General features: G+C 43.4%; 1 protein-coding gene across 1 annotated transcript in view; it reads right to left on the bottom strand.

Annotated features, from left to right (window-relative positions):
• Positions 1–19,778, bottom strand: part of LOC117507223 (plexin-A1-like) — a 570,294-nt gene that overhangs the window by 11,330 nt on the left and 539,186 nt on the right. Inside the window, 5 exon segments of the mRNA XM_034167043.1 lie at positions 11,483–11,673; positions 15,568–15,664; positions 17,142–17,245; positions 17,827–17,986; positions 18,273–18,419. Coding sequence (XP_034022934.1) covers positions 11,483–11,673; positions 15,568–15,664; positions 17,142–17,245; positions 17,827–17,986; positions 18,273–18,419 — 699 coding nt within the window.

The raw sequence follows: 19,778 nt of genomic DNA, 5'->3' as shown, positions 1-19,778 counted from the left end.
AGGTACATCGTCTTGGCACCGGGTTGCTCCACGTGGTGCCGTCATGATGCCGCCATGATGCAACTCGAAGTGCGCCGTGTGAAAGGGGCTTAGATGAGACACTGCAAAACATGTTCAGACTACAATAAATAAACACAAAGGGTCATTCAGAGTACAACACCCTCATCTCTCCGCAGGCTGTTTGCAAGGAGGGAACGTAATTAATCCCCCAACAGACACTTTCCACAAAGAGTTAAAAATTTTCAATGTTAACTGCCGCAGCGACAACAACAAACACAGATTTATTTTAACAATGAGAAAAAAAAACAGCGAGATGGATTATTTAAGTGCAATACCCAGTATAAATCAGATAAATGTGAATAATTGTTTGGCATTAAAGAGAGGAATAAGAGACAGTGTTACCAAAAAAAAGAAAGCAGACATTTGTAGCATTATCAGAGCTAAAGCTTCCTGCTTTAAGAGAATACTGTGCAAAACACTAAAACTGACAGTTTTTACATTCTGAGGGTGCATGTGCAATGGTGCATGAATATTGCATTAAATGTTGCAGGACTAAGCGTGAACTCCCAACTCCTGTACTGGAATTGGGTGCAAAGACATCAAATGCATGTTGCAGCCTTATTCCAAAATGGATTAAATCCATTTTTTCTACTCAAAATTCTACAAACAATCCCCATAATGACAATGCGAAAAAAGTTTTATTTTTGGTTTTTTTTTTTAGATTTTTTGCAAATTTGTCAAAAATAAAAAACTAAGAAATCACGTGTACATAAGTATTCACAGCCTTTGCCATGAAGCTCAAAACTGTACTCTTTCCCATATAAAGAATTCAATCAAATTTAAGTTGTTTGAGTATTGCTGCAACATTGTTTCATATCACACAACGCTGAAGACAGAAAATCCTCAACAATTCCTGTGAAGCTCAAGTGATTTTGTATGTCCTATGAGCTTTTAATACAGTTTTCCTCTTTTCCCGTATTCAAGTCACTTTATACATGATCTCATTTAAACCTGCTGGAACTTGCAGTTTTTTTTTTTTTTTTTTGGTTCAGTCACAAATCAATCTAGTGAACACACAAAGCTGTGGGGGCTGTAACAGAACAAACTGCAGGGCTCCAAGTCACCCCATTGTCTTCCCCTGGCTGGCATGATGATTATCTCACAATCCAGGCAGCCCTGATGTTACCTTGCGTTTCTGTACCTGGAGCTCCAACACTGGAAATGTGGAGCTAATGAGTGAAACATCAGGGAAGAGGAAGCATCAGGGTGAGCACAATCACCAAGCTTGTTAGCACAAATGACAGCAAAAAGACCAACAGGGATGGTAGCCTAAATAAGCAATGATAGGACACGTTTATGTGCACAATCATTTGTGTGTGTTTTGTGTGAGACGATAAAGAACAACTTGCATTCGTTCACGAGTCAAACTCCCAAACACACAAAATAGCACATTTCTCATTATGAAAGTTAATGCTGGCAATTTAATATTTTAAGGAAGTGGAAATGCTAATGTGATTTATCTTGAATCTAATCAACTTGTGCATAATGAAGTAGAGTAGATGTGTTTTGTGTTGTACAGAGCAAATGATAATTTGTCTGCCACCTCGTTATATATCCTGACCTGCACAGAAGTCCACACTGTTAATGCTGACTCCCCTTTTAGATGGACTCAAGTCTCCCAATTTCACCAAACGTCAGATGCCATATTCTTTATTTGAGTTTCTGGACCATTCTACACAAAACTCTATCACACTGGTAAGAGAATGTGCCACAATTTTACTTTGAGTGTTGGTTTTAAGATATTTTTGTTGTTAAAAAAAATGTATAGATGTGAATTATTCAAGAAAGTAAAAACTAATTATTTACAGAAAACTTTTTAGGAATAAGGGTCCATTTGGAAGTGGTCTGCACACATTTGATGGTACATGTACTGAATGAAAACAGGTTTTGACCTCAAGAAACTAAAATCTGAACACAAAGAGAAATCGCCATTCAGTTTGTTTTGTTTTGCTTTAACTTCTCAACAAATTTTAATTACTGTGTAGTCAAAATAATGTTTCCTGTTGGACCAGCGATTCCTTTCTTTATTGGACACTGAACAAAACATCAAGTCGCTTTTAAGTCTGAGTGTGAAGTTCCCACAGTCAGGGATGATTTAGGTGTGCCATATCATCTTACTGCATTTGGTACACTATGTTTTATCAAGCCTAAAGTCAACAACGGCCATCTACAGAAGAACTTCATGCTCTCATCTGCTGGTAATTCTTTGGAGATGTTGATTTCCCTTTTCCAGTAGGACCTTGGCATCTACCCATAGTACAGCTACTAGAAACTGTTACTGACCATGGTATTGCTATACTTGACTGGCCAGCCGACATGTCTCGACCTGAACCCCAGAATATCTATGCAGCATTATCAAGAGGAAGACAAGATATACCAAACCCTAACTATAATCAAAGCAACCTGGGCTTCCATAACACATCAGCAGTGCCACAGGCTGATCACCTCATGCCACACCACCATGATGCAGAATCATGCAAAGGGAGCCCCAACCAATGACTGAGTGCATAACAATGAAATACTTTTCAGTAGTAAGCCCTGTATTATAACCCCCCCCCAAAAACGTCTATGTTTTGAGATATACATCTTTTTTTTATTTGTTGTTGTCACTGTAGGACATACTTATCAAAATTAAAATGCTTGAAAACTTTTAGTTTATGTCGCAATGAATCTATAATATATAAAATTTTCACTTTATGAATAGGTACCCTGACAAAAGAATCGGTTTTTCATTCCATTCAAATTTTTGAGGTGCACCTGTAGAAGTCATTCCTCATCCCTCAAACCATCACACCTCTTTTTTGTTTTGCAAACATCTACTTATGCTTTCCTAAGAATGTCAACAAGATACGGAGTGTGAACAGTGTGGTATGAAGAACAGTGTAATTTGGTGAAAGCTGAATGCAGGATAAAGCCCTGAACCTATAAGCCCCGAGGACACCGACAGAGGGACCAGATACACCAACCAAACAACTCAATAGTCAAAGGTCAGCCTCTCTAACTTAAGACACTGGACACTCATTCCTGTGCCATATGGTTTCCCTGTGCAAAAGGTTATGAAAATGTTAATGAGCTTTGAGACGACACAAAAGGTCAGTAAGGACTACTGGTGGAATGGGCTACATGCCAAGGATGTGGTGAGTGTGGAGTGTTTTTGGCTATAGTGTGGAGTTAAATAGTGGCTGTTGTGCATGTGTGAAAAAAGGCCAAACATTGACTGTTAGAGTACAAACCATCGTGTCTCTGGTAAGGGTACTACCTCACTGGGCAGCAACAGCCTGCAAATGGCAACTGCGAGAAAAATCGCTTCATTTCGCACAAGGTTCACTGAGTGGCGCTCTTCCCTCGCTTCACTTGCAGGACATTGCAAGTGTCACACCTGGATTTTGAACTGTTCAAAGTTGGCGAGGTGACAAGGCTCCTCCCAGTATGCTCCCAGAACTGTCACAGTAGTGCTCTCTGGGACTCCTAATGTGAGACATTTGTGAGAGAACTGTGGGAGGGGTGATACACACACAAGCTGCTGGGAAGCACACCAAAATAGCCTTATTCCAAAATAGATATAATTCTTTTTTTCCCCCTCAAAATTCTATACACAATACCAGATAATGGCAATGGAGAACGTTTTTTTTAATTAAAAACAAAATTTAGCTCAGGTGCATTATGTTTCCACTGATCAGCCTTGAGATGTTTCTATAGCTTAATTGGAGTTTGCATGGAGTAAATTCAGTTGCTTGGACATGATTTAGAAAGGCACACATCCATCTACATATAAGGTCCCACAGTTGACAGTGCATGTCAGAGTACAAACCAAGCATGAAGTCAAAGGAATTGTCTGTAGACCTCTCAGACAGGATTGTCTTGAGGTACAAATCAGAATCAGAATTACTTTTATTGTCATTGTAATTTACATCGCAACAAGATTTGAGTGCAACTCTAAGGGCCCTGTCCCACTGGCGTTTAGGAGGATTTGCGGATGGAATGCGCACAAAAGTGGCCCACATCCGCCAAACAACCGCAATAACCGTGTAACATTCCTGTATGAGTCAGCCGCCATCTGAACACGTCCGTGATCATCTGCAGAGGCACGCATGTCCGCAGTCAGGATTTTTTGAGCGGCTCAAAAATCCTGCTGCGGATGAGACTCCGCATCAATGCCTGAACACATACTGAAGACATACGAAGGACATACGCAACGAACGCGCCGCCTATCCCCTGTCATCCGCTGACATCCGCAACCGCACGGGTTGGCGCGGTAGTGACGGCGGACCGGAGACAGATATGACGCTGTGCCCAGCACGGCACCATCCCGGTCGCACATGGTATGTCGCGCATGCAGACAGAGTGGGCATGGATGAAGCGAGTGCATCATGGCTGCTGTGCCCCCTCATGGGGGGTGCCTCCGCGGGTCGCCGTCGATTCTGTTCCCTGTTATAACGCTTTTTCTTCCCCTATGTATTCGCTGCCCACCCGGGACATTTGTCATTTCCGCCCACCTTTGTTGCGGACGCTCAGCTTTTGTCCTCCTCATTTCATGCGCAAATCCTCCTAAACGGACAGTGGGTACCAGGGCCCTAAAAGGCACTTTTCCAAGGTGCGAGTGATGAAATTTAACAAAATAAAATTCTTTAAATATATGTACAACTAAATAAAATGTGGACAAAATGTAAAATGAGATTATGTACAACTGTGGAACTGATACTGCATGGGAAAATATTGCAATGGGTACAGATATGCACAAGAAACTTTGAAAAGTGCTATAATGTGGTTTGTTATTGTTCAGTGCAGTGATTGATATGGGAAGAAGCTGTCACTGAGTCTGTTGTCCGAGTTTTGACCGTCGGCCCTGAGGGTAGAGGTCAAGCAGGTGGTTGCGTCTTTGATGATGGTGGCAGCTCTGCTGATGTAGTGACAGCTGGCAATGTCCTCCAGGTGGTCAAAGAGCAGCCAGTGATCCTCTGGGCCGTGTTGCATCACCCTCTGCAGTGCTCTCCTGTCTGCTGTTGAGCACCCCGTACCACGCTGTAATGCAGTAGTCAGGATGCTCTCGATGGTGGCTCTTAGAACACCCCAGCTCTTTTCCTCCAGATTGTTCCTCCTGAGCACCCTCAGGAAGTGGAGTCGCTGCTGAGCTTTCTTCCACCCACTGTGGTGTTGGCAGTCCAGGAGAGGCTGTTAGAGAGCTGCACTCCCAGGAACCTGATGGAGCTGACCCTTTCCACACAGTCCCCATGGATGTAGAGCGGGGCTGGGTGAGCCCTACCGTTTCTGAAGTTTAGGATTATTTCTTTTGTTTTTGTGGTGTTCAGCGACAGGTTGATACTTGAACACCACCCTGTCAGTCAGTTGACCTCATCTCTGGAATCAAACTCAGCCCCCCTGAGATGAGCCCAACCACGGTGGTATCATCTGCAAACTTTATGATGGTGTTTGAGAGATGGGTCGGAGAGCAGTCGTGAGATAAAGAGGTAAACAGGAAGGGGCTCAATACACAGCCTTGAAGGGAACTGGTACTGAGTGTGATGGTGGAGGAAAGGTGGGGGCCAAGTTTCACAGACTGTGGGTGGTTCGTGAGGAAGTCCTTGATTCACTGGCAGATGGGGGTTGAGATGCCCAGATGTGTCAGTTTCTGGACCAGGATGTCTGGGATGATGTGGTTGAAGGCTGAGCTGAAGTCCAGGAAGAGCATCCTCACATAGCTCCCCGGGTGCTCCAGGTGGCTCAGTGCGATGTGGAGCGCTGTGGTGATAGCGTCCTCTGTGGAGCGGTTTGCCCTGTAGGCAGACTGGTGGGGGTCCAGAGTGGGAGGCAGACAGGCCCTGATGTACTGACAGACCAGTCTTTCAAAGCACTTCATGACCACAGGTGTAAGTGCAACAGGCCTGTAGTCATTTATACTCTCCACTGCTGGCTTCTTTTGGACTGGGATGATGCTGGAAGATTTGAGGCAGAGTGGAATGATGGCCTGCGACAGAGATAGGTTAAAGATACAGGTGAAAACTCCAGCCAGTTGGTCAGCACACGCTTTGAGTACCTTGCCAGGTAAACCATCGGGGCCAGCCGCCTTCCTGGGGTTCAACGCCTTCAGCACACGTCTCACTTCGTGCTCCTGGAGTGTTAGTGTGCTAGTGGTGGAGGGTGGTGGGTGTGGAGTTGCTGCTGGTCTGTCTGCTTCGAAGTGGGCAAAGAAGCGGTTTAGCTCCTCTGCCAGTGAGGCGTCAGACCTAGCATTTCCTGGGTTGCTGCTTCTGTAGTTGGTTATATGATTTATTCCCTGCCACATCTTTCTGGGGTCATTCACAGCGAAGTGGTCCTCTATCTTTTTCTTGTAGGCAGCTTTGGCCTCCCTGATGCCTCTTTTCAGGTCGGACCTGGCCACGCTGTACAGGGCCCTGTCCCCTGATTTCAAGGCGGTGTTTTGGCTTTTTAATATGGACTGGACTACGCTGTTCATCCAGGGTTTCTGGTTTGGAAAAACCCTGACCCTTTTGTTGACGGTGACAGTGCAACACAGTTCTTAATGTAAGAGAGTACAGTGTCAGTGTACTCCTGCAGGTTGTGGCTGGAAAATAAATACCATACAGTCCGTGAGAAGCAGTCCTGTAGCTGGGAGAGGGCTCCCTCAGGACAGGTTTGGATTGTCTTCCGTTGTGGCTTTGTCTGCCTCAGCAGGAGGATGTAGGTGGGGGGTGAGGGACAGGCAGAGATGGTCAGATCCAGCAAGATGGGGGAGGGGAGTGACTTTGTACGCATGTTTTACATTTGTGTAAACATGGTCCAAAGTATTGTCCCCTCTGGTGGCACACTTCACGTACTGGACGAACTTAGGGAGCACAGTCTTTAAACATGACTGGTTGAAGTCACCAGCAACAATACAGACGCCATCCGGATGGGCCAGCTGCTGTTTATTTACGCAGGCAAGCAAGAGGCTAAGGGCCATGCTAATGTTAGCATCGGGTGGGATGTAAACAGCAAACACAATGACTACTGTGAACTCCCTTGGGAGATTAAAAAGGTCTGCACGAGACTGCCAGCACCTCTAACCTCAGGAGAACAGTGAGAGTCAATGATCCTGCTTGTCATGCCTGGCTCAGTTCCAGGCTTCAGTCCTTATTTTCCCTCTTTATTTGGTTCTGCTCCTTCTGTCCCAGCCTTGTTTTATTAATTGTTACTTTCATCATGTGTTTTTCTATGTTCTATTTTTTTGCTTTGTTACTTTCTTTCTTTGTTACTCTTAGACTTGGCCATGTTTCAGTTCTGTTCTTGTTTGTTCTATCAGTCTGTGTTTTCATGGTTTATCATTTAGTTATTGTTTGCCTATTTTTGGTGTTTTCATTTCTGTTATATGTAGTACTGTGATGTCAGGTTTTGTAATCACTTAGTTTCTGTTTTTCTTATAGTTTTGTCTGTCTGTTCCGGTTTAGTTTTGTAGTAGTGTTTAATTTCCCATTATTCTGTTTATCAGGTTCTGGTTTGCTTTTCAGTCCTGTTCAAGTATAGATTCGTGTTCATGTTTTCTTTGTATGATCTTTAGTTGTCATGTCTGTAATCTCTTCACTGCTCACTTGCACCTGCCTGTCATTCTCTCTTCATCTGCACTTCTCTCAGGTCTCTAAGTAGTCATGTCCAGTTTCATTTTTATCACAGTCTTCTTCTGATCACTGCACTCTCTTTCTGCACCTGCACTTTCTCATCGCTGTTGGCCACGCCCCATTCGTCTGTCATTTGTCACTGCCTTTTTGCATCTCTTTTGCCTCTTAGTTTTCACCTGACCACGCCCCCTTCCAGGCCCTTCCTCCACCACGTGCACCTCATTATCCTATTATCACCTGTTATTTAAATTGCTTCAGTTCACTTCCTCCCTGCTCGTTTGTTGAGTTCACTCACTTACCAGCACTTTGTCTCGTCCTGTTTTTGCCAAGCCGTGTTTTTGAGACTGCTCTGTGTACTTGACTATCTACAGGAAGTAAAAGTCGTAACAAGGTTTCCGTCGGTGAACCTGCGGAAGGATCATTGCGCCGAGAAGACGATCAAACTTGACTATCTACAGGAAGTAAAAGTCGTAACAAGGTTTCCGTAGGTGAACCTGCGGAAGGATCATTGACGTCAATGATCCTTCCGCAGGTTCACCTACGGAAACCTTGTTAGGACTTTTACTTCCTCTAGATAGTCTAGTTTGATCGTCTTCTCCTGCTTTTTGCCTCAGCCCTGATAACTCTGTTCGCTCGTGTACTGCCCCTGCTTGTTTTTGACCACGTCCTCTGTCTTGTCCCTGCCTGGTACCTTTGCTCCGTGGACTGCCTTCCTGTTACTGAACCCAGACCTGAATTAAACCATCCTTTAATCATACGTCCTGTTGTGAGCCTGCATTTGTGTCCAGCCTCTGTCTGTGCCTCGCCTCTGCTCAGCCCTGTCACTGCTGCTACAGCACCACTCACAGTTCACATAAACACAGAGCCCCCACCTCTGCTCTTACCTGAATCTCTGATTCTGTCCTGCCGGTGTAGTGCGTGGCCTGCTAGCTCAACTGCAGCATCGGGGATCAGCGGGTGAAGCCACGTCTCTGTGATGAAAATATTGCTGCAGTTCTGTATAAAACTGTTTGTAGCCATCTGTAGCTCCAATTCATCTATTTTGCGGATGCTAGATCTAGCATTGGAGAGGAAGAGGCTCGGTAATGCTGGCCTGTGAGGTTGTTTACGTAGCGTAGCATAGCATCAGAACCTGACCGACATCCATGCTTCTGTTTCCTGTCTCTGAGCCGCCTTCTCAGCCTGCTGGGCAGGCTGGTAATCCATGGAGAACCCGATGTTTGCGCTATATCCTCCGGGATGTTGTGGTACTGGTGGAATTCGCTAGTAACCAACAATTTGTACCTCAGACCAAGGTCAATAAGGTTCTGACGGCTGACTGAACTGTGGGTCACTTACAAAACTCGAAGAATATACATGAAAAAATAAAAACAATCACCAAATTGGAGAGCGAAAAGCCGCTGCACTCGTGCGCGCCGCCATCTTGCGTTTTTCTAGGAAAGGGTACAGAAACAGTTCTACTGCTTTGAAAGCCCCAAAGAGCAGTGGCCTCCATCATCTGTAAATGGAAAAGGTTGGTATCCACCAAGACTCTTCCTAGAGCTAGCAACCCGTCTAAACTGAGCGATCAGAGGAGAAGGGCGTTAGCCAGGGAGGTGACCAAGAACCCGATAAGTCACTCTGTCAGAGCTCCAGCATTCCTCTGTGGAGAGATGAGGAACAACCATCTGTGCAGCAATCCACCAATTAGGCCTGTATGGTACAGTTGTCAGACGGAAGCCACTCCTTAGTAAAAGGCACATGGCAGCCTACCTGGAATGTGCCAAAAGGCACATGAAGGACTCTCAGACCATGAGAAACAAAATTCTCTGGTCTGATGAGACAAAGATCGAATTCTACGGCGTGAATGCCTGGTGTCATCTTTGAAGGAAACCAGGCACCATCCCTACAGTGAAGCATGGTGGTGGCGGCTTCATGCTGTGGGGATGTTTTTCAGCAGTAGGAACTGGGAGACTAGCCAGGATTGAGGGAAAGATGAATGCAGCAATGTACAGAAACATCCTGGATAAAAACCTGCTTCAGAGTGCCCTTGAGCTCAGACTGGGGCGACTGTTGATCTTTCAGCAGGATAATGAACCTAAACAACACAGCCAAGATATCAAAGGAGTGGCTTCAGAACAACTCTGTGAATGTCCTTGAGTGACCCAACCAGAGCCCAGACCTGAATTAGATTGAACATCTCTGGAGAGTTCTAAAAACGGCTGTGCACCGATGCTCCCTATCCAACCTGATAGAGCTACAAAGAGGAATGGGCAAAACTGCCCAAAGATAGGTGCACTAAGCTTGTGGCATCATATTCAAGAAGACTTCAGGCTGTAATTGCTGCCAAAGATACATCAACAAAGTATTGAGCAAAGGCTGTGAATATTTATGCACATGTGATTTCTTAGTTTAATTTTGAATAAATTTGCAAGTTTCAAAAAGTTTCTTCATGTCATTATGGGGTTGTGAGTAGAATTTTGAGGGAAAAAATGAATTTACTACATTTTGGAATAAGGCTGTAACATAAAATGTGCAAAAAGTCGGAGAGGAAGAGCTGCTTATGGAAGTGGACGAGCTGCTGCCAGCCTGACTACATTTGCAGTGGACATCAGGACTCCCATTTGAGCTTCCTGGACTTATTCATTTAACGTTTTCTTGTTTGTTTTTTAATTGAGGAGCACAATTCCACAGGAATGGAGCGCATAGTGCTGTGTCATTTTAAATCTTTTTTATCTGGAGTGCTTTTCCTCTCTCCTTCTGATCTGACCATTCAAATGTGCTGTGGAGACCATGAGTGAAAAAAAAAAAAAAAAAAAAAAACAAAGGACAGCTGAAAGGACTTACAGTGTTTTTGCCAAATAAATCAAACGACGCACACCCCCAAAGCCCTGCTAGATATCACTGTATCACAGAGAAAAGGCTGGTCCAGTGCGTGAATGAGTGCTACACATGGATCTCGAAGCAGAGGAGAAAAGGATCATATAAGTGGGAATTGTACTGGACATGGAAGACAGTAGATCCAGCAGGGACATCATTCAAGTCATCATGCAAGTCGGTGAGTGCACTATATACACTTTCATTCCAGTACCTACACCCCCCATCCCCATGGAGCTACGCTAGACTTATTATTATTATTATTATTATTATTTTATTTTGTCTTTACTGGGTACAGTTAGGGGAATTTCCACAGTCTATTCACATGAATAACAGCTGAACACAATGTGAGCAAACATATTTCAGCTGACAGTGGCCACTTCAGTGAGATACCAAGTGCAAAATTGTCGCTCATTTGCATGTTTCATTGCTAATTTGCATCTCAAACTGTTCTCCAAAAGCCACATCCAGTGAGATACTACCATAAGGGAAGAAACTAGTCTCACAGAGAAGGAATGTGCTGTGGTATGTTAGTGCCACCACTGGCGGGTTATACTCGCCACACACAGAAACGCCTGCACTTACCACCAATACCTGTGACTGCTGCAGTGTGACGTTCATTGGTGTTTAATATAGTGCAACATCTGCTGCTTCCTGGCCAATGTTCTATCAACTTGGTCTTTGTTTTCTTCCATTTTATCACGGATTTGGAGTTTCTGAACAACCCGGTGCTCTCCAGCCACACAGACGGCACAGATAAAACACAGACAGCATGTGCATGGTGAGTTAGTGGAGCGTATGGAGAGGCTGTGTGATGACTGAAGCTGACTGCTGACTGTCAGAAACTGTGTGCTGTTTTGTGATATGTTTGGAGTGGACACTGGTGAGTAAGTGTCACGCCCATACATACTGTATGAGAGGGGCTTTATAACTTAAATTTTAATTACAGTACTAAATATAAATCAAGTCAATACCTTTGTGGCAAGTAGTCTGGTTAAGTAGATCTCGGACACCATTTTGCTCCCTCTGTCCCCCTCCCGCTGGTCTGAGTGGTCGTGGTTCTTGACCAGATGCCACAGTTTGGTGCCACTCTCAAGATCAGGCGTGATCATGGGAGTTCGAGAACGTAAGCTGTCTGGACTGCTGGCTGTTCGTAACATGCTCTCTGCAAAAAAAAAATGGAAGACGTGGTAATGGACAAAAATAACAGTAAAAAGTGAGAGACAAAGTGGGTCATACTTCTGTTCTTAAATAAACCCTGATTCTGTAAATCTTCTTTCTTCTAAAATTATTTTTGGATTTCAAAAGAAAAGTTTCCTTTTGAACAACAATTTGCAAGATAAGAGGGAAACTGCACTTATTTTAAAAACTAACCAGCAACACAAAAAGCTCAGAATGTGTGTATCATGAAATGCAGTTCAGGAATTTTAGGAATTTTCACTTAAACACCACTTTATTTAACACAAATATGCAACACTAACACTATGGCTTTAGTTTTAAAAATGATTTTTAAAACATTTACAGTCCATCAACTCTGTGATTGTGAGCGAGAAAATGTCACATCAACATTTTCTTGGAGCACTTCACCGTGACAATGTCACATACCGTTTCCAGCACTTTAATCAGGTTTGAAGAGGTTGCTGTCATTGACATAGTTATGCTGAATCTGTGGGCTAGCAACCTCAACTAGTGTTAGGAAAATGTGTCACTTTCATGTTTCTCAGTTTACTCCACTTAACTGTTTCAACTTTTGTCTGTTTGCTTTTTAAAGCTAAACATGAGACATAACTTCTGAGTTACATATGTTTTGAGTTTGAGTTATGTATATATGTGTGTAGTTGTCACATATACAGTAGTGCTGTAGAGGTGGCTCAAGCATATGCCATCTGCGAGTTGGATGAGGTGCTGCACAGCCAATTAGCCGAGATAAAAGGCACATTAAACAACCGATAAATCCTGTTTTGTTGTTGTTACCCAGACAAGAATGGGACGGGGCAAGAATTCAACTAAAACATTAAAAACACAAACGATAGGGCACCACAGTCTCGTTTGAACCCTGCGTGATATCGCGGGATCTGACCACTTATGGGGACCTCCGCTGCCATGGTGCAATATATATACAGCATAACTTCACACGTAAAATGGTGTACTCTTTTGTTTTCGGCTGCTATCACCGAAGCAGTTGCAAAAAGTATATTTTTTGGGCTCCCAGTGGAGAAGGGAAGATGAGGCAGATGGGAGACGTTGTGTCTTTAAGTGTTAGCCGACACAGCTAACCAGAGTAGCTGTGTTCTGTCGCCTGCAAAACCGCCTCAACATGTCTGTGCTTCGGGTCATAAACAAACCATAACACACGCCCACTTTCCCAACGCATCATCACTTTTTCTTTGCATTTTCACTTTGTGTGTAATTTGCCCAAAACCTCAGAAAAAATGTTGTCTTTTTCCCTGGAAGTTGAGAAGTTACATCATATGCATCATATTTTACCCCTTTAGCGCATGCCCTCAAACGAGACTGCAGAGCCCAATTAAGGAAGTTATTTTCAAACTGTGTTAAAGAAGCAAAACTGAAATACTGTATTTTACATTCAATCATCAATGAGTGCCAGCTGAGATTTGGTAGAACTGCCAACGAAATATCCAGTGCATCATTTCTTATGTACATTTAGATTTTTTGGGTCTAACAGGCCACTACAAAGTGCCACTTTTTAGTTTCAGTGTGTCCTGATCAAACTGTCAATGAGAGACAAATTAAATCACTGTAAGAAGACAAACGTGTGAAAAGGAAATCTGGGGCAATTGAAGACCGCCAAATCTACCAGAGCCTTTAAGAGCATCTTTGAAAGGCAACAACATCATTGACTTACATGTCACTCTTTTATGACAAAATAAATTTGCCTGTCACTCTTTTTTACTTCTTCACTCCCTTTGTTAGACAGTGATTCCTGATTTTGTGACACAGAGTGTTATGCTTGCAGTCTGAAAGAATGTCACTTCTGTGACAAAACAGGAAAAGACTAAGAGGTTCAAAATGTCAAGAGAATGTGTGGACCGGCACCAGGCAGGGAAGTACACAATCAATATGAGAGGATTGTCTGTCTGTGCATGTGAGCATTGTAAAGGTGGAATTAATTAGCACCTTTGGAAGTATTTGAATTCTATAAAAAAAATATTTAAAATATGCAGATTCAAATGATGCATTTTAAAGTGTTAAAGCACACCATCTTGCCATCCACCATCCTGCACGTAACCAGGTTTAATGTTTCAGCACGTACAAAAAGCGTGACACTGCAGCCACATATGGCTTCCACAGGCAGAAATATTTAAAGGACATGTCGCATGTGTTTCAACATCCCAGTTAGCAACACAACATTTGTGCACATGCGCTCTTAATTAGTGGTTTCTGATGTTTTTTATTCCTCTCCCGAAGCGAGGAAACAGGTGCTTTTCCAGGAAACATCACTCTGCAATTCTCTGCGTGTGACGTAGTTAAGAGCAAAACAGAAACATCCCAGACAGAGACAGATAGAGCAAAAAGAATGAGGTTATGTCCGATAACGAAGCTTCTGAGCTTTTCTTTGAAAGCAGTGGCTTGGATTTACAGAGGAGACGACACACTTCACCCCAAAACTCTTAACTTTTTCAGAGTCTGTCGGATTTTGGAACTTAAAGAGGCGTAATGCTGCCATTTGTGTCACACTTGCTGGTTTACTGCTGCAGACATGCCTGGACACGCAGATATGTCTCGTACTGGAAAAATTCAGAAGACGCCATTTTCAGGAGCTAATGGACTCTCTAATGTGCCACAATTCTGACAGAAGCTGAGTTGAAGGCAGAGCTGCCATCAGACATTATGCGTGCATGCAAGTGCGATCAGAATCCGAGAGTGAGTGGACCTGGACATTATTCGCTGGCCGAGTGAAAATTGAAAATGATCTCTGGGTGTGCATCCATGAGGACGAGTGGACCGTTCCATGGCTGGCGATCGCAACTGCGATTGCGCATCTGTGACGTGTGCGTGGGGGCTTGTTTTTGTTGTGGACTAATTTGGAAATCTTTATACTGGGGTGAGTTAATGGACATGGAAAGTCTCTGTGATAACACAGATACATATATTTATTAGATTTTTCACAGTTATGTACAACACTTATTAGCGTTTTTAACAGGCTGCATTTATGACTAATTGCCGCAGGTGCACAAACCTTCTCACAGCTGATGCTTTTACCGTGACTGCATCAAAATGAACAGTTATCACTTAAAAACGAGTCGTCATAATACAACATCACACTTGTGTAAACTCTGGAATTAATCTGTGCCTCAGCTCATTGAAGCGCACGCTGGGACGCTTCTAGTAAGTATGTCACCTGTCGGAAACACCCGAGTACTCATGAGTACTTTGTTTTTGGAAGGCTCTGTACCGGTGTGCTGCGAATGCCATATACTTTGAAACCGGTCACGCCAGTGCACAAAGTAATCCCGGTGGTCACTAACATGCGACATGTCCTTTAAAAATAATCACACCAGAGGAGGAACAAGGCACCTTGAAGCCGATCTTTTGGTGATAAATAAAAAACAGCTTTGTGAACACAAAATTCATGTTCATTGGAAAAACTACAGGTACTAACATGTAAGACCCCAGAAACTGAAGCAGTTTTTTTTCTTGTTGTCAAAACTGCTCTAACCAAACCTAGGTACATTTTCTATCCTATTAATTAACTTGTAATGTTATTAGCAGATTAATGTCAGATATGACAAACTAGTTGTGCTGCACGGTATACATTAGGCTATAGTCCTGACTGTATGATCCCTGGTCAGGACTAGTACAAGAGGAAGACTGCATCATGATCATGTCATGGAGAATGGAGAATCACTTGCTGTAGGTAAATCATGTTTCAAAGCTGTCAGAGTCACACTTGTGGTATACAGCTGATGTGTATTTCCAGTACCAGCACAATTATTTGATTTTTAATGAAAACTTTTAAGAAGAAACAGATCTATGCACGCACGCACGCACGCACACACACATACACACACACACACACACACACCTTCTTTCGTACCGTATCTGCTGAGGGACTTGGTAAAAGTGGAGGAGTTGGAGATGTTGTAGGCCGAGTTCTGCTTAGGCACCAATGCAATCACAGAACCGTCTGTCACCTACAACAGGATTATAAAGCTATTACAACTAAAACAAAGATTAAAGATTACATTGCTAGTTAAGGGTTGCACAATCAATCATCTGATTTTACTGCTCCACAATGACGTTGGCTAGTATCATGTGATTATGGCATGCTGTCTGCCGCACTGTAGTATCAGCGGTGCTCGGTTAGACTCGTCCCTACTCTGCAGGACTTTCCCCAGCATGGGAGTCAGACATAATCACATATGAGAGGCCAGAGGGCAGCCATGCCAGAGACTGAACACAAGCTGTTGCACATCTGCTACCACACTGCGAATGTGCACAGCTGGGCTTGTGGTGTTCACCACTATGGGCAATAAAAGCAAAAGGTGGACTGGACTATGACTGCAAAGAAATGCTGGTGTCACATAGTACAGCCAACAGGATGTGAGACTACAATCAGGATGTAACCGCCAACGTCACACACCCTTGGTGCATGTGGTGCACGGTTAATGTGTGGTCTGGATATGGGATGGTAACCTGGTTTTTCAGGTTACTATGTTTTCTGCTGTTTTTCAGAACAACAGGAAATAAATGACTGTTGGTTGGGCCGGAAAAAGGCAATAAGTGTACTCTTACGTCTTCTGCCTCTGAATTTCACACAAAGCATTCCCATCGATTATTATGATCACTTTTACCGGCATTTCAATCATTTCATTGTGTTTTCACACTTAAATGGAACATGCAGCACACAATTGCTGTAGGTCGTTTCTACTTGTTTCTGTAAAAGATGTGTTATGAGCTGGCATCATGCTTCAAGAGACTCAGGATTCAACGTTTTATTGTAATATGTACAGAGTACATTGAGAGTGTTACTTGAATGACTTCTTCACAGACTAGACAATTAAGCAGTACAACATTACAGTAAGTACAATGAAAGGCATCAGAGGGCTGGTGCATACCATGTGCTCTGTACACCACCTTATAAGTGTGCAATATGCATGTATTTAACAGCATTTCTGGCTATGTATGACTTCATCACATGACGTCTATGTGACTTCATTATGATGTTATTCATAGCAATCAATCACAAATATTTCAATAGCTTTAGATTATCTATGTCTAGGCTTCTTGGTTGTTGACACTTACCATTACATTTGTTTTTTGCGTAAACAGATTTGTCTGTAAAGAATTCCCTTCTTACGTGGTTTATTCATGATGTAATCAGCAGTTAGTCAACCTCAACTCTACTTTCACAGCATAACTGCTGACTTTGAAACCATCTAAAGTTGTGCAACCCCTAAATGCTTCACAAAATTTTCATCAACTGTTATTGCAGGCAACGTAACATGACAGTCTAACCAACATGCAATGATTTCATTATTTTAATGTCCCAAAATCTAACAAAAAAACCATAACAAGCACTGAATTTGAATGAGTACACAAAAAAGGCATGTGCAGCCAACACAGCACAAGGCACCACAGGAAGTATATTATACTTAAGAAGCAGACTACCTGGTAGTGAGCCAGAGTGTTGAGTCTCTTCCAGTCATTGTCTATCTTAGTGGTTACGTCCTCATCCTGAAGGATGATGCGAGCCATCCTACCCTGTCGCCATTCTGCCCCAAAAATGCACAGAAAGGAATACACAAAGTGAACACTTGGTTAATATGACAAAACAAAGAAAAGAAGAGTATGAGACATATTCTCAGCTTTGCACGTTCTGCATTGTCAGCCAGTTAATCTACACAACGTAGCTTAAGCTTATTTTGTAACACTGAAAAAATATACTTTAGTTATTTGTACACTAACCTGTAATTAAAATTTGAACAGACCAACTATATATTTTTTTGTTTCTTTTCCTCTCTTGGATAAAAATGTGAAGGTGGGATAATTTGGTTGACCACAACATTCATTCATTTTCTAAACCCGTTTATGCCACTTAGGAGGACCTTCAGAGCCTATGCCAGGGGTCAGTGGCCGAGAGGGGGGGGTAACACCCCTGGACAGGTCACTTGTCTATCACAGGGCCAGCATGTTTACAGTAACAAAGCCAAACTGATTGTGACTGAGTAAAACATGCACAAAAGTATACGTTTTCACAATTTGGTGCACAGGGCCCAAGAAGTACTTCTCCTGTAAGTCTCTCTGGCTGTGTGTGTATCTTTTTTGGTGAGGGGGGAGCACTGTCTTTCCTTACCCAGGTCCATATCAGAAGCCTTTGGTCTCTGTGAGTACGGCGTGCCTTTGTACACAGCGTCCAGCAGCTTCTCCTTCACCTGCGTGACTGTGTCACAGTTCAGGCTTTTCACTGTCACCTCCGGTGCATTCTCATTCTCTGGGTTCACACAGTGCAGGGTCTGCAGAAGGAGAGGTCATAAGGCAGGCTCCAAAGGTCACATAAAGACAAAGAAATCAGCAGAGAATTGAAAGCATCATTTATTGATAGAGGAAAGCGCGATGACCTCTGACACTATTTAACTATGGAACAATGCATGCAACCTTTATTATGCACATATTTAATCAGGTCCAACAACACTATTAATTTCACACTTGTGCAATGCTAAATATGGAGTTTGTATATCTGTTTTATGTCCTGCTCTCCTGTCACCACTTGCCCATGTGATTGTGTACATTTGCACTGACCAAAGTCTTGTAATCAATCTGCTGTCTGATGAGTTTGTCTTCGCTGAGGGAGTAGCGTGCCTCGCCAGTGATTGCGTCTATTGGTCCCTTTTCCATTTGCTGCTTCATGGCACAGTACAGCATGAACAGAGGCTCCCCAGCACACTCCTCCAGAGAGAAAGAGAGTGAGAGAGAGAAATGAATTGACAGAGTACGACAATGTGCAAGAGGCAGGAAACAGAGAAAGAAAGAAATGGATAAAGACGATAGGGAGACAGATTAACACAACCCTGCAAAAATGTCAACCTGTCATATATGTCACGAAAAAGAAAAAAAAATGCCTCAGCAAGTAGCTTTACTGAGCAACTCCAATTTTAGTTCCAATCTTCTTACGGGAAGTACAGGGAGCGTAGAGAAGAATGAGGCCGTGGCCTGTGGTGACTAACTGTGCACTAACCAACAGGAAACAATGCACACATCCTTTCTCCAGTCTCTTCTTTTCAGGCAAACAAAAAAAAACCCACCCCAATTCTCTCTGTGTGTATGTGAGGGAAAGACTAAGTGTGCGAGCAAGAGAGAGAAATCATAGAAAGTGTGAGTTTGACTGAGTGGCAATTGATGGAAGAGTTAATAGAAGGTTAACGACAGCAGCGTGGAAAACGCTTGGAGAAGCACTATGGTGTGTGAGACGTGTCAAACAGGCAACAAGCACTGGGATGCTGGGCCCCAAGTCTCTTTTCTGTGTACACGTTCACCTCTTACGCTCAATCGTTCCACTGGGCTGCCAGCTAAGCACAGCTTGTTTAGACAGCTTCTCAACTTAAAAAGTTTTCACGTTGCTCTGCATTTGTAATTTTTGCGAGTCTTAAGGCCCCCTGACACTTGCACGACTTTGATCCACACAGCGTCCAGCGCACAACGCATGGCATCCAGTGGAATAAAGTGCGGCGTCCAGGTGGGAACACAGCGGGTGGGATCGTCACGCTGATGTGCGTGCAAGAGCGTGGATCAAAGTTGTGCAAGTGTCAGGGGGCCTTTACACTTTGAATCCTGTTCACAGTTTGACCGCTGCTGTTTCTGAACTTCATGGCAAAGTGTGTTGCATCTTTGGGCAGAGAAGTGCGCTGCTGCCTTCACACCTCAGTAGGGCACACAGATGCATCGACGTGCGCCAGTCGGGTTACTGTGCTGTCAGATGAATTCTGCGGAATAGACAAGTACTGCCTGCTGCCTACAGAGAAACCAGCAGGCTTGTCTGTCGTCTTGTCTGTCGAGCAGAATACCACCCGGCATCATATTGCTTCGCACTGCTTCTGACTTCAGATGCCAACAGGGTTAAAAACACTATCAATGTTCCATGTTTATTAAATGAGTCACACATACTGCAAAAGGATTTTTGTTTTCTCAGCACTTTCTAACTACACAATGCTGCAGCCACTATTCATTTTTTATCAGGTGTAAAAAGATATCAGGGATGTAACGATCAGCTTTTTATAGCCTCTAAATTATTTGATATAAAGCTTCAGC

Source organism: Thalassophryne amazonica, chromosome 3 (assembly GCF_902500255.1).
Source record: "Thalassophryne amazonica chromosome 3, fThaAma1.1, whole genome shotgun sequence".
Classification (NCBI taxonomy): Eukaryota; Metazoa; Chordata; class Actinopteri; order Batrachoidiformes; family Batrachoididae; genus Thalassophryne; species Thalassophryne amazonica.
Note: the sequence above shows the minus strand (reverse complement) of the source record. Positions and strands in the feature narration are given on the sequence as shown.